This window comes from Tachypleus tridentatus, chromosome 1, assembly GCF_004210375.1.
Source record: "Tachypleus tridentatus isolate NWPU-2018 chromosome 1, ASM421037v1, whole genome shotgun sequence".
NCBI lineage: Eukaryota > Metazoa > Arthropoda > Merostomata > Xiphosura > Limulidae > Tachypleus > Tachypleus tridentatus.
The window spans coordinates 72,373,655-72,389,741 of NC_134825.1; the positions used below are offsets into that span (position 1 = coordinate 72,373,655).

General features: G+C 35.3%; 1 protein-coding gene across 2 annotated transcripts in view; it reads left to right on the forward strand.

Annotated features, from left to right (window-relative positions):
* The first annotated feature begins 5,671 nt into the window (after positions 1–5,671).
* LOC143252083 (uncharacterized) overlaps positions 5,672–16,087 on the forward strand; it is a 47,624-nt gene continuing 37,208 nt past the window's right edge. Inside the window, exon 1 of one of the 2 annotated variants that reach the window (XM_076503698.1) lies at positions 5,672–6,316. In XM_076503698.1, the coding sequence (XP_076359813.1) occupies positions 6,118–6,316 (199 nt within the window). In that variant the 5' untranslated portion in view covers positions 5,672–6,117. The remainder of the gene's footprint in view (positions 6,317–16,087) is intronic. The other variant, XM_076503706.1, reaches the window with a different exon arrangement.

The following is a 16,087-nucleotide window of genomic DNA, read 5'->3' on the forward strand; positions in this document are numbered from 1 at the left end:
CAGTTTCAGCTGCTGTTTTGTGTAACCAATATGGAGGAGAGTTTATAATACTCACTTTACACAAGGTAGAATTTCATTGTGAGGTACCAAAATAAAGACCGCTAAATATAACATCAAAATGTCTATTGGAGATTCAGAAACGGTAAAATGGGAAATAAGGTAAAATTTCAAATGAGAATTATCAACTGGAAAAACACCCATCAAGAAGACAAAGTGTAGTGGAAACATTTAATGAAACAGTTATGAAGATCTAGCTAACTAATAGTGGATGTAGATTGGTAGAACCTATATGATCAAAGGCAGTTAATCTTGTAAAATCTATAGCTACATTCATTACCTGAAATTCGAAAACATACTGGCAAACCAAACTAATTGTGTTGTTGAAATGTTATATATAATTAAGAATGGAGCGACATTTTCAAATCATGGCTGACCTACTGAAACAAGATAACAACACAGTTACTTTTACAGAGAGAGAAGGGAGGCGAATACGAGAATGCATAACTACATCCTTTATATGTAATCCATTGCATGGCAAGGAGTATGACAGTATGTTCAGCATAAGAAATCTTATTATTATTAGAGCGGTGGCAAGTTTTAAATATTTTTTACGATCGTATATAACAGGCGTATGTAGTGTAATCAAAATACGAATTAAATTAATCATCTTTATGTATGGAAAAAGGCATCTGAGAGAGCAGTAGAAATTTGCAAATATCAGAAAAGAAAAAAATCTCTCACACATTACGTTAGTATGAGTTTAATTAAAATACACAATGCTACACAACAAAAGTAAAGGAAAGTAATAAATTATAGAAGGGTATGAATATGTGTGGTATTCTCAGGTTCAACTGATTTCCTCGAACACTTTAAAGTAGGTACACTTTATAATAGATGGATAGGCAAGATAATTGTGAAGTGAGTTTTATTTCAACTAAGATAACTGAGTTTAACCAAAGGAGTAAACAGACTGAGTTTTATATGTTACACAAAATGAAAACAATCCTTATTAATGTCAAAGACACAAAAAAAGGTGTATATGTACTTACGTTACGACACTGGACAGTTGACTCTTACTGAACCTGTGAATTGATTAATTGATGTATTTTCAAGTTTACGGATTACTTTCTGACACTCAACTCACTTGGGATCTCAGGTGGTATTGTTTAAAACCAAAGTTTCTTAGTTAAATTTACATACAGTGACTAGTGCTACTCAAGGTACTGCTCACCCTCATTCAGCTTTGAGGAGATCATAACCTTTAGATATCATCTGCCCTACTAGTAAAACATAACGCTGTCATCAATATTCTTACGCAACATGTAGCACTGCAGCATCAACCTCTGATTGTTGAGCAGGTATTCTCGATTTTATATCTAGACAGCAATAAAGGAACAGTTGCAATTAGAAAGAAACCAACTTAATTGGTCTCTGGATCGTGTATTATGCGTAAAATGTATAGGTTTATAACAAAAAAAAACATTTTGAAACATCTACATTAAAATGAAAAGGTAGAAATGCATGGCTGACCAACTGAAAGAAAGGAATATCACAGCCTGTATTTTTCCTTTTTCTTCTATTTCAGGCTTGTCCTAAAGATCAAAATAAAGATTAGCTTTAAAACCAATTGTATTTACACTCATAACACGGTCAAGAAATATATTAACTTTCTCTCACCCTTGTAAAAGTTCGGTTGCAAGATGGACGACGCAGCCCTTAAACAAAGAAATAAAACTCACGATTCAAAATCTTTTTAAAAATGATAAAAATGAAATAGTAAGAAATATAAGATTATTTATACACCACATATACATATTAAAACAACTTTAGACAATAAGTTCGTTTGTTTATAAATTTCAAGCACAATTACTTAAGCGCTATCTGCGCTAGTCGTCCCTAATTTAGCAGTGTAAGACTAGAGAGAAGGCGGCTAGTCATTACCACCCACCGCCAACTCTTGGGCTACTCTTTTACCAACCAATAGTGGGAATGACCGCACATTATAACGCCCTCATGGCTGAAAGAGCGAGCAGGTTTAGTGGAACAAGGATTCGAACTCGCGAACCTCAGATTACGAGTCGAACGCCTTAACCTACCTGGCCATGCTGGGCCCTAGATAATAAAATAATAAATATATAAACTAAAACGCAACATTAAAATATATTGCAAGATAAAAAAAGACATAAAGCACTGTCGGACATTTTCTATATGTTTTGGCAGTGATCTACATCACCATTATTAGAAAAAAGCAAGGCTGTATTTCTATATAAATGGATAACATATTTATAATTCATATTAATCGTAAAGAAACGTGTTTTTTTTTTTTGTGGGTGTATGTGTTTTCATACAACAAAGCCACATCGGGTTATCTGCTGAGTCCACCAAGATGAATCGAACTCCTAATTTTAGCATTGTAAATCCGTAGACTTACCGCTGTGCTATCGGTAGGCTTGAGTATAAGTAAAAAAAAAATTAATGGTTCTCAAGACAAAGTAGAATAAGATGATAAATCTTGCATCAATAGGATACCCTATGATTGTGTAGACGTGTAGAACTTTCAAATTTAGAATTAATGAACATAATAATGTTGTACATAAACGTGAAGTTAATGATTCAGCTTGTTGAACATGTAGTGAGCACTACTTATTCTGATAGTTGATATTATCTTCAATGGTTGTCATTGTTTTGGAATTTCGCACAAAGCTACTCGAGGGCTATCTGTGCTAGCCGTCCCTAATTTAGCAGTGTAAGACTAGAGGGAAGGCAGCTAGTCATCACAACCCACCGCGAACTCTTGGGCTACTATTTTACCAGCGAATAGTGGGATTGACCGTCACGTTATAGCGCCCTCACGGCTGGGAGGGCGAGCATGTTTGGCGCGACCGGGATGCGAACCCGCGACCCTCAGATTACGAGTCGCACGCCTTAACACGCTTGGCCATGCCGGGCCCATCTTCAATAGACAACTTCACGACGATTTTGTTTCTCGTTATACAAAAATGACTTAATATTTGGTACTTATTTATTAATAGTACGTTCAGTATAAGGTAACGTTCATGAACCAGTGTGATCGTGAAAAATTGTGTCAAACTCAATGGTTTCTCTGTTTTAATTTCGCGCAAAGTTATACAAGGGCAGTCCGCGTCCCTAAACTGGCCGTCCCTAATTTAGCAGTGTAAAAGTAGAGGGAAGTCAGCTAGTCGTCACCACCAGCCGCCAATTCTTGGGCTACTCGCTTTATAACGCCCTCACTGCTGAAAGGGCGAGTATGTTTGATGTGATTGGAATTTGAACTCACGACCTACAGATTACGAGTCGAGTGCCCTAACTTCTTGCCATGCCGGGCCCAAAGTTAATGGAATTTGGAGAAAGGACCCCCAGTAGCCTAGAAGTATTCCGGCTTGCAAAGCTAAAAACTGGGATTTGTTTGCCGCAGGAGGTAAAGCACTGAGGTCCTATTGTTGAGATTTGTGCTTAATTACAAAGAAATTCCACTTCAATGAAAACCCTCATTTAATTTTTACGTTTTATAACAAGACAAAATAAAGCAAACATATAGCAAAATAATTTTATTTTCAAAATTTGAAATAAATTATTTTCGATATGTGCAATTAATATATACCATCATGTTGAACTATAAAATTACACATCTACTGCTTTCTACTTTTACATGGAATTTACGTACATAATAGTAGAGACGCCATTTTTTCTGGTAACATTAAATTTATAAATATATTTCAGAATTATTTCCAGTATTTCTGTTTACGTACAAAAAATACTGCACTTAAATCATTCAGTAAGTTCCCTGGTGGGTGAAATATAATTTTGTATACTCAAAACGTTTGCATCCGAGGGTCGATTCCCCTCGATGGAGGGAACACGGATAATCAATAATGTGGATTTGCGTCAAAACAAATAAACCTTCAATAAAATGTTTTTCATTAGTCGAATTTCATGTCAAGCTAATCGCGGGACATCTGCGCAAGTCATCCGTATTTTACAAGCAGTAAAATTAAGAGAATGCATTAAGTCAACATCACTCATCACCAACTATTCAGTTTCTCTGGTCGAAAAATCACTTCATAATTCTCCCGCGACTGAAAGGGTAAGTATGTTCTGTGATGAGATCCAAATTTGTGAGCTGCAGGTTGCGAGTGGAGTGCCCAAATCACTAGGTCGTCAACAAAATTTTTAAGATACTCGTTTTTAAACATGGATTAGGCAAAAGTAACAAAATGTCTTGAAGACAGGCATGGAGAAGCGGGTATATTTACAATAAGAAAAATGTTAAACATTTGAGATTTATAAGTGAAGTTGAAGAATGAAATATGTGTTTTATGTTTCTCATTCTGATTGTTTGTTTTGAATTTCGCGAAAAATTACTCAAGGACTATCTGCGCTAGCCGTCCATAATTTAGCAGTGTAAGAGTAAAGGGAAGGCAGCTAGTCATCACCACTCACCGCTAACTCTTGGGCTACTCTTTTACCAACGAATAGTGAGATTGACCGTCACATTATAACGTCCCCACGGCTGAAAGGGCGAGCTTGTTTAGTGCGACGGGAATTCGAACCCGCGACACTCAGATTACGAACCGAACGCTTTAAACCACCTGGCCATGACAGGCCCAGGCAGTAGCATTGTTTATATTGGGGTAGATCGGAATGTTTCCTTTTATAGCAATATGTATATAATGAGTGAGCTACAAGTTCTGGGAATGTATGTAAATATCATAGCAATGTGTTTGAATTTCTTGTTATTCTATTTTTGTTTCTTTCTAATTACGTAATAACTCAAAAACCAAAACACAATTTCAAACGGAGTATATGCTTTTATAGATATTATTAACAACTCGTAGTAACTAAAACAAGTCATAATTCTTCGATAAACGATGTTATCATTACTCCTGGTCCGGCATGGCGAGGTGGGTTAAGGCGTTCGACTTGTAATCTGAGGGTCACGGGGGTCGAATCCAGGTCGCACCAAACATGCTCGCCCTTTCAGTCGTGGGGGCGTATAATGTGACGGTCAATCCCACTATTCGTTGGTAAAAGAGTAGCCCAAGAGTTGGCGGTGGGTGGTGATGACTAGCTGCCTTCCCTCTAGTCTTACACTGCTAAATTAGGGACGGCTAGCACAGATAGCCCTCGAGTAGCTTTGTGCGAAATTCCAAACAAAGCTTTGCGCGAAATTCAAAAAACAAAAAAAACAAAACAATCATTACCCCTTGAAGTCAGCTTTCGCACAAACATCTTGTGTTCCTTTAAGAAGCTTAAATCTAGGGTGAAACAGAAAGTACTAGACAATAATAAATAAACAATAATTATTGTAAGAGGAACTTTTAGCCAGTGCTGTAATATAGGGATGGTTCAGTTGTCATATTTACTGTCTTGTTTACATTGTTTTTGAAGGACTGATATTAGTCATCCCTACATTTACTTCCTTTTTAGAAAAGTTTTTTATGATATTTACGTATCCAAACCAAAAGAATGTTTCTGAGAAATAAAAAGGCATTGCAACAGACTTGCATTTTTATTCAAGGGCGAAACATTGAGATTGTAAATTAATTTTATGACATATTTACCGCCAACATCAAATGAAGTATGAACGAAGACACGAGCTTCCATGAATGAAATTCGGCGCATGCGCCTGGCTGACAGGCAACGAAGCATGTTTGCTTGCGATCAAAACATCCTCACACATGCACGCGCAGTAATTGTAAAACAAGATTCGTAGTGTTAACAAGTATACAACTTTAAAGTCGTGCCGTCATTCGACTGAATAAGCTCATGTTAGTATATTGCAGTTCTAGGCCCAAAGTATGCTGCGACAAGTAAGGTTTCAGATACATGATACAAACGTGGCTGATACTAAAGCCATCTACTAAACACAATCTATTGACAGGTTGATATGTTACTTCTGCGAAGGTCGGCGACTGTCTACTGCTACAGTTCAAACTCGCTCTTCATACAAGTGGAAAACTCAACCGAAACGAAGCAGGAAGCTTTTAAGTACAGATCTAATAGCTTGTCAGTGAGTAACGAACAGCGTGGTTCTATATGTTTCCGTATGCCACGATTTAACAGAGTCTTTTCTGACACTATAAGAGACGAAGTGTGATGGGACACTTGGGATTTTGTCACTTACCCTCTCTCTGGCTATTGGCGTGGCTGGCAGTAGCGCCAGGGCATGCATTGAAAGATTTGTGCTATTCTGCAGGTGGACTGGCAGGGATCGTGGCTGCAACTTTTATAGCCACAGTTTTATTTTGTTTCCTAGCAGTTGTTGCAGTATGGTATTTCTGGAAACGTAGAGAAGGTAAATTTTGGTTATTTAATATCAATGAAAATATCTTAATTGGTAAAATAATAATATTTTTTAGAAATAAAAATATCGTAGTTGGTAAAACGATAATATTTTATATCAATAACTATATCTTAGTTGGTAGAAATAAAAATTATAACAATAGAAATATGTTAGTTGGTAAAACAATAATAGTTCTTCCCCGCTGATACAGCAATAAGTCTTCGGATTTACAACGCTAAAATCAGGAGTTCAATTGCCCTCGCTGGACACAGTAGATAATCCAATGTGACTTTTTTATAAGAAAAACACACAGTAATATTTAATATCAATAAAAATTTATTAGTTGGTAAAATAATAAATTTAAAACGTTTCTGATGACGTTCTGGAGTTTATTTATTTTGTATCGAGATATTAGCTTCCAATATACGTTACAAAATAAAAATAAAAATGCCATAACAGTTCTAGTAATAGGTAAATGGTACCACTGAGTAAAATTCATACCAGTAAATTACTGTGTAATTTGGATTTTGAGATGCATATTTTTAACAAAGTTTTGAGATATTATTAAATTATTAATTGGTTTTAAAATACGTTACTCTTCAGAGACGACCAATAATATGTTTTCTGCATTCGTCGGTTCTGATTCAATGTTCATTTTTTTTTTTTTGGCAAATTATAACAGCTGAAAATAGTTTTACGACTGCTCACTCAATGAGCAAGACGATTACAGATTCAATGAAACTTTATCACAGTATGATTTTCACTTGTTCATATTCAGCATTAACAACATTTCTTTCACTCTTGATTTCTTTGGATAAAATGAGGTTGAAATCTGAGAGCATTTGGAAAGGTCACAATAAAAAAAAACACAGAAAAAACCTTTTCGAAATAAATTTAATAAACAATTTAAAAACTAGGTGACAACATTTCGTCTACGAATGTTATATATAGTATCAAATGAATTGTTTGGTTTCGTAATTCAAAGCCCTTTCAGCCGTGGAGGCGTTATAATATGACGGTCAATCCCACTATTCGTTGGTAAAAGAGTAGCCCAAGAGTTGGCGGTGGGTGGTGATTACTAGCTGCCTTCCATCTAGTCTCACACTGCAAAATTAGAGACAACTAGCGCAGATAGCCCTCGTGTAGCTTTGCGCGAAATTCATAAAACAAACAAACTCACATGTTATGCTCAAAATTATGTCATGTTAATTTACAGTAATTCAGAAACTTTCAAGCGTGTCCAGAACGAGCGCAGGAATTTAAAAATGGCTGCTATTTTGGTGAAGCATGTTAAATGTAAACATATTGTATAGACACCGTATTAACACGTATATACACACACACATTACTTACAAGAAATAAAGAGCTTTACACTCATTAAAATGACTAAGTCCATACGCGTAATTATTGGCCCGGCATGGCCAAGCGCGTAAGGTGTGCGACTCGTAATCCGAGGGTCGCGAGTTCGCGCCCGCGTCGTGCTAAACATGCTCGCCCTCCCAGCCGTGGGGGTGTATAATGTGACGGTCAATCCCACTATTCGTTGGTAAAGAGTAGCCCAAGAGTTGGCGGTGAGTGGTGATGACTAGTTGCCTTCCCTCTAGTCTTACACTACTAAATTAGGGACGGCTAGCACAGATAGCCCTCGAGTAGCTTTGTGCGAAATTCCAAAAACTAAAAAAACCATGCGTAATTATTGGGTGGAGGGGGTCCTGAACCTGCTTCTTCCTCCCAACCCCACCCCGTGTCGCCCTTGAGTTTATTTAACATAAAGGAAATGTAATATCAAGCATGTTATAGAGATCTGTAGACTTCTGTAACAATGCTATTATAGTTACCACGTATACACAGGCTTTGGTGCAAAGTAGTTTGTTGCATCAAACCAGTTTTAAATATGCTGTCCTATTTTAACTTCAACAAATTCTTCAACAAAATCGTAGGATTTATCTATTTTTATTTATTTAAAGCCTTGGAAATGTGATGGTAAAAATTAAAACATTATTACCATGCCAGTTCAAAATCTTAAAATTATGGAAATTTCATCAATATTTTTTCTCACATTGTCTGCTTTAAATCTTAATGTTCTGTAATTTCATGTTCGATCCCAGTAGTTATAAGTCCATCTTGTTTGTAACGTGGATGATTTCATTTAACTTTCTTTTTAATTTGTGTCAAGAAAAACTCATTTCTTCACAAGTAATGGCGATAGACAAACTAAGTAGAATTCTAAAAATGACAAATATGTCAGGAAAGAACAATATTGATCTATTCTTTAATACCTTTTCCGATACACATTTCGGATTTTTGAATACTTTTATTCCCTCATTGTGATTGAATTTGGTTTGGTTTCAGTTTTGCAAAAGCTAAACGAGGACTATCTGCGCTAGCCGTCCCTAATTCAGAAGTGATAGACTAGAAAGATAACAGCTAGTTTACACCACCCACCGCCAACCCTTGAGTTACTGTTCTACCAACGAATAGTGGGAATGACTATCATTATAGTGCCCTCAAGGCTGAAAGGGCAAGAATGTTCAGTAACAGGATTTCGAATCTGTGATCGGAAGATCTCGAGTCGGATGCCTTGATCACCACGCATTGTGATAGAACCTGAAATTAACCACACAGATCTTTTGCAGGTTGTTTTATTATCTTATAAGCTTATTCGAAGATTTGCACATTGTTACAGCAAGTCTATGGGGCTCATTTTCAACTTATCGTTGGCAATACAATACAAGAAACTGAAGAATGTGCCTTGTTCCTGTAGTTACTGGAATCTCTTTTCGGTGGATTCATTAACCATGTCAACATTTTTAGTAAAAAACTTACTTTGAAGTTTCGCGATGGACCTTGAATATAGGTTCGTTGCAACTTTTAAAGGAAAATTTTCTCTTTTTTTTCGTGAGCGAATCTGTCATTTAAAAAAATAATCAGTGGTTTACAACAGCAATAGCAGTTGTAGCATTACTTCTCAACGATAAGTGGAAGCAATTATTGATTGTTTATTTGGAATTAAGCACGAAGGTGCACAAAAGGTTATTTGCGCTCTGCCCACCTCGAGTATCGAAACCCAGTTTCTAACGGTGTGAATCCAACACTGCTATGCTACTTGGGGAGTAAGTTAAAGCAGATAAGTACAAGTAAATGGTTTGACACAAGTCTAAGGAAGTCGTTGCCTTTATGCAACTTTTGAATGCATCTTTCAATGAAAGAATTGCAAAAATATTGCATTTTATGGTAAAACAAATTTTGAACTTAACTCTCTAAATCCGTTTCTAAGGCCAATACTCTTGCCATTTATGTCGGTTTTATTCTCGTACCCGTAATATTCTAAGACAAGCGCAGTTTCCTCATGTTTTTGGTCAATATTGCTTGTAACCTTCAGCGAAATAAATCCACGAGAATTCTCATTGATATTGATCTCACCAACGTCAATTGTGGATGTTTCAATATCACTGAGAAACATGATCTATTCTGTGTAGCTTGTATCTGGACACAGTAGAGGAAAAATCGAGCTGTACTTGGAATTTTTAGCAGCAACTAACATGTTGGTCTGGATATTGTTGGACAGCAATTAAATCTGTATATTCTGTATGTTATTTTCAAGATAGTGTTATGGATCTATTGCAAAGCAGTTCTACTAATATGGTTTTTCAGGACAGGGTCAAACATGATTAGATATTTAGCCAACACCATCAGACTTTCAAGTTTGGGTGTGAAGATATTCTCATGACTTCTTCGAATATCTATTTTGTGTTCCATAAGATCCTTCTCGAGTTTTTCGAGTACGAATTATGTACTTCTTTAATTAGACAAACATTTTCCTCGTCGATTATTTGGTTCATTTTCAGTCGAGATTATTATTATTTTTACTGTTGCAACATTTTCAGATGACCTGCTGACTTTTTGATTTAAGACTGACCAAAAACTTAGAATCCTGTTTCCATTTTACGACAATGAAAAGTTAGTTTTGCCGGAAATTTTTTAGCAAAAACTTAACACTAAATTCTGTGTTGATCTTATTGTGTTGATACATCTTTCTTCATTGATAATAACACTTCAACAATTTCACTTTTTTGGGGGGGCAAGTCAAATGTTTGCAGCGAATACACTTCAATTAACAACTGTTGCACCTTTGAATTAAGTTTTTGAGAATTTAACTGGATCATCCAAATCAACTGCACAAGCATTATCACCTTCTGTTTACTTTTACACTTTAGTATTATCTTTCTTTTTGAAAGTTGAGATCTCTCCAATTTCTGATAAGGCGTAACCAGCAAATTATAATATACTGGTCACTAATTTCTTGACCTTTTCTAACTACCATATTTACACTTTATTTTATGGTTTCCTTTGCAAAACCAAAAAAAACAAAACGAAAAACTTAGGAATGAAGTCATTTTGGTTTTCCAAATCTGCTTTCCTATTGCGATCTACATAATTAGAAAGACGTACTTTTTGTAAGCTATGTTTTTCATACGTCGAACATTTAACATTTTTGGGTTATCCTTATTTTACTTGTCATATATTTTATATACTTCTCACGCTATAAAATCATTTTATAAAAATATTTTCATACTGTGATATAGGTTCAGATTGGGCTTGTGGTAGAGCCCTAAATTTTGGAGCTGGCGATCCGGATTCAACTCTGTACAATATCGCAAAATATTCGTTTCGCTTTAAGCTATGAGTGAACTATAAGGAAAAAAAAGCAATTTTTTAACACGGATTGGCTACGTTGGTAATGTGTGTTTTCTTATAGTAAAGCCACCGAGGGGAAACAAACCTGTGATTTTAGCATTACAAATTCGAAGACTTACCGCAGTACCAGAATGAGACTGGCTACCTTCCATCTAGTTACTAATTTAAAATCAGGGAGGCAGAGAAAGCCTTAGGTAGCTTTGGTTAAATACAAAAACAAAAGTACTGTGATTTTCCTAGGAAGAAAAAGAAAATTATAATTTCTCAGGCTTGTATATTGCTTATGTACTAAAGTGATCTAACTCACAGAATATCTTAGAAATCCGAGTTACGTATTTTTAATAGTTTTATTCTGCGCGCTTCTTGAAAGAAAACTTATACAACACAAGGAAGGAAAGAGATATTCTGTTCCTGTTATTTCTGGTTACTTGCAGCAGAAGTGCACAACCACGAGAAACATGATTTGTTTGTTTATTTGAAGTTAAACACAAAGCTACACACTGGATCACAGCTCTGTAAGTCCGCAAACATACCATTGTTCCTATCGTGCTACAGTTGGATAACTGCTTACTTCGTCTCTCTAATGAGGCCAGTCCTAATCTTACATACAGTATTAAAGATTAATATGCAGAAATTAAGAAACTAAAAATTCTACCACAGGGAATATTAACCGACATGTCTGGTAAATAGAAATATGAAATATACTGCTTATCCTCTTAAAATCGACAGGTACCTTTACGAATTTTACATGAAACGTTTTTGTAAGTTTTAATAAAGCTTCTTAAAACATGTTGAATTCCTTGTAAATATTTTTTACATTCATCAAATGAGTACATTCTTTTGGTAAGGAAGTGATATTTAATAAAGAGTTTCGTTATACTAGCTAGGTTCAAGTGGAATACACTATTTGTATTGTTAGGAAAATTTACACGACCTCTAGAGAAATGTGATTATGTTAAGTTGAATATAAGACATTAATGTGATCACGGATATCTTATTTTTGGTTGTGGTAACATTATTATTAAATGAAAAATTACAGAGGCACTCGTTAGAAGGCATACCTCCGCTACTCAGTGTTAATCATATTCTGTTCTAAAAAATACGAAACTGTCCGTACATCCGAAGTTACCTATTGTTACTGACCATTTTTGATAGAACAACGAGTATTAATATTCATCATAGATCCATCAAGTTTCATTAAAATTCTATCGTGTTTGACCGAGTTAGACAGAAAAATAGTGTGAAAATCAGTCTCCATGTCAATAGACAGTTTGTTTTTTTTTTTTTTCGTAAACGTATTGTGACTTTGACATTTCAAAAACCAACCACTTCTAACTAGGTCATATTCCAACTGTGTACCAATTTTTATCCAAGTCTATTCAGCCGTTTTCGAGATATTTTGCTGACAAACATATATAGAGGTGAAAACAACCTTCGGTGATTAAAGTAACAATTAGATGGCCCACGGATTTTTTTTTTTTTTTCAAATCTTGCGCATTATTTGTAGTATCATTACACAATACCTTCTGATATTCCGAATTCCGAATAGAAAAAAAGGACGTTTTAGTTAGCTTGATGAAAATGACCAAACTGTCCCTTTACCTGCTAAAATACTATTGTAAACTAATGTTACGATTTACTGCCTCATATTTTTTACGAAACGTCAGTTGAACTGTTTGGGAGGTTGGGCAAATGTTCCTACCCTAGAGCATTCATTGGCCTGCACGTGTCTCTGCATGTTGAACTGTATAAGGAAATATACTTCATTATAAAGTTCTGTGTGTTATTAACATTAAAGCTATTTTTCCTTACAAAACGTTTCTTTGTTTTTTACTTTCACGCAAAGCTACACGAGGACTATGTGCTCTAGCCGTCCCTATTTCAGCAAAGTAAGACTAAAGGAAAGGCAACTAGTCATTGCCACCCACCGCCAACTCTTGGGCTACTCTATTACCAACGAATAGTGGGATTGACCGGAACGTTATAACGCCCCCACAGCTGAAAGGATAAGCATATTTGGTGCGACGGGGATTAGAACCTGCAATCCTCATACTGCGAGTCGAATGCCCTAACCACCTGGCCATGCCAGGCCTTTTATAAAACGACTTTTCGGTTGTGCATCACATTTTGTCTAAATACATTAAGGAATTTGAGGTGTGGTACCACTACGTTAATACTAGGATTTCGAAACGTTTTTAATTTGATCAATTACATTGTACTAAGTCATTATATCACTGTATCGTGACATAAATACTTGAGAAAAACGCATGAATGAAAGCAAATAAGAATATATAATAGGTAGAACGTGTCGAAATTAGATAAAATATACACAATTGTGGTATTTCATTTATTTCACATTCTTATCTAACCACATAATACTTGGCCATTATGATATGTTCTTTCTACAAGTTATTTTAAAAGTTTACCTGTTAATACCTTCAACGTTTTTAATTAGCTATCCCTGTTTACGTATTTCTTAGCAGCAAAATCACTTTATAATACCTTTCCTTCAACAGTTTGCATTCAACATCCATGTTTTGTTTCGTTCTTTTGCAGTTATTAATAGACAAGCTGAGGTACCTGTCATTTGTCCAGGTTGAAAAAATGGCGAAATGGATGTTATGATAAATAATGCAAAATAACACAATTTAATTATAACATAACATGTTATTACATTATTCATTATTACTTCACGAAAATGCCAGGCATGGCCAGATGGGTAAAGGCATTCGACTCGTAATCTGAGGGTCGCGGGTTCGAATCCCCGTCGCACGAAACATTCTCGCCCTTTCAGCTGTGGGGGCGTTTTAAAGTGACAGTCAATCCCACTATTCTTTGGTAAAAGAGTAGTCCAAGAGATGACTAGTTGCTTTCCCTCTAGTCTTACACTGCTAAATTAGGGACGGCTAGCGCAGATAGCCCTCAAGTAGCTTTGCACGAGATTCACACAAACTTCACCAAAAGTTTTACATAAGCTTCAAGAACTCAATGTGTATGTACTTAAAACATGGTGTAGACTGTGCGACGATCAGAAAGACGTAGTGGCGAAAATAGTGGTTGGAGATGTTTTTATCACCCTCTTTCGACATATAGCTCTTTAGGTACTTTGATAATGTTTCATGTGATTAATTAATTGACTGTAGAAATGTCTTAGAAGCAGAAGTTTAAAGGTCAAGGGGGAAAGTTGAAAGTGGGTATAACTTTATCGTGGCTGTTGGAAAAGAAACTTTAAGTGCGTTTATATATTATTGCAGTAGTGGCGGCTATTTTTTTCATTGCAACCTTTCATAGAAAGTGTTAGCGCACTCTCTGATATATATATATATATATTTAAGACATTTGTGTACCCTCTCCCAACACTGTGTGTATATTGTGTTCTAGGAAATTTAATAACATTTTCTTTTGGTGTAAGGATGTGGCGCCATCTAAGAATGTAGTTAACTTTCACTTACGTCAGATATAATAAATGCTCAGTATCAGCAATAATGTGTGATGGAGGGAACTATAGATTACCAACAACATACGCTTTATCCCATACTATCATCCCACAAAACTTGGTTCAGACTGACCCAGCGATCTAGAAGTAGTTAGATAACGGACAAACAAACAGACAGACACACAGATTTCTCTGCTTTATGTGTAAAGATTTAACTAAACTCAATAAAATATTGAAAATGTGAATAAAACTTTAGAAGTTATACAGAAATTTTATTCGAAACTCAAATAAAAAAGCAGGTTCAAACATATTTATTGCTCGTGCATTTTCTTCAAATTATAAAAATGTAACATATTTTTATTAATATGAAACGACATAAACAGTACTCTTATAAATGGCATTTAAAAATAATTTTGATAATATAGCATTACACAGAAATTTTGCAATAGGTAAAAGCTTTTAGATTTCAACACTATAGACGCACAAAGATTAACATTCATCCTTGTTTATTTGTTTTGAATGTCGCGCGAAGCTACACGTGGGCTATCTACACTAGCCGTTCCTAATTCAGCAGTGTAAGACCAGATGGAAGACAGCTATTCATCACTATCCACTGCCAACTTTTGGGCTACTCTTGTTACCAAGGAATAGTGGGATTGACTGTAACATTACAACGCTCCCACCGATAAAACGGCGAGCATCTTTGGTGTGACAGAGATTCGAATCCGCGACCCTCAGATTACGAGTTGAGTGCCTTAACCACCATATGGGGCTCATTTATTCTTCACAGTCACTCTTAGTAAGCCTTAAACCTATAAATCTAATACTTTTGTTGCTTATTTCTTATTCTTTGTTCATCTTTATTTTCACAAGCAATGCAAAAACGGACATCCGTTTTCCCAAATTATATTATCCTGCTAACAGAATATATAGAATGGTGATATTTCAAAGCACGGTATAACACGAAGAATTATCGACTTCATTTTGGAAAAAAAATCTATACGAAAGTTCCTTGTAAATAACGTTTACAATATTTATACATTCAGAGACGAAGGTTAACCAATCGAATGACTGTATCCTGGACAAAAAGAACTACGTAAAGCTGACTCTGAGAAACAAAAATGACTCAGCTAAGTATAACTCTGACAGACAAATATCCGTTTTTCTTAGTGTTTCTTTTTATATTTTAAATGTAAGATATATCAGCCATTCTATATACATAACACCCGTTGTCGATTAAACCTTCATCGTTAGTCTCTCTGGAATACGACGTAGTAGCTAGACTCTACTTGTATGATTAGATGCATGAACAACGACTATTACAGTGTAAACTATCATAGATTAAGTAAGTGAAGTGTAATTACTATCAATTTTATTTAAGTCATTTACAAATCAGAATTAGGATAATAATTAATAGCACAATATACTTTATCTATATTTTATTTCAACACCATAATTTATTGTTATTATTATTATTTGAATTATCTGTGCTTTTGTTTAGAAGAGCATTTGAAACAGCAAGTTGTCCTGTTAACTGCTTGGAAGCAATGATTTGAAAATCACGATTTTCTATTGATACAAAAGTGTAGGAATAAGTTGAATCATTGTAGATTGAAAATATTTAGAATAAATAACAACTACAATAACTA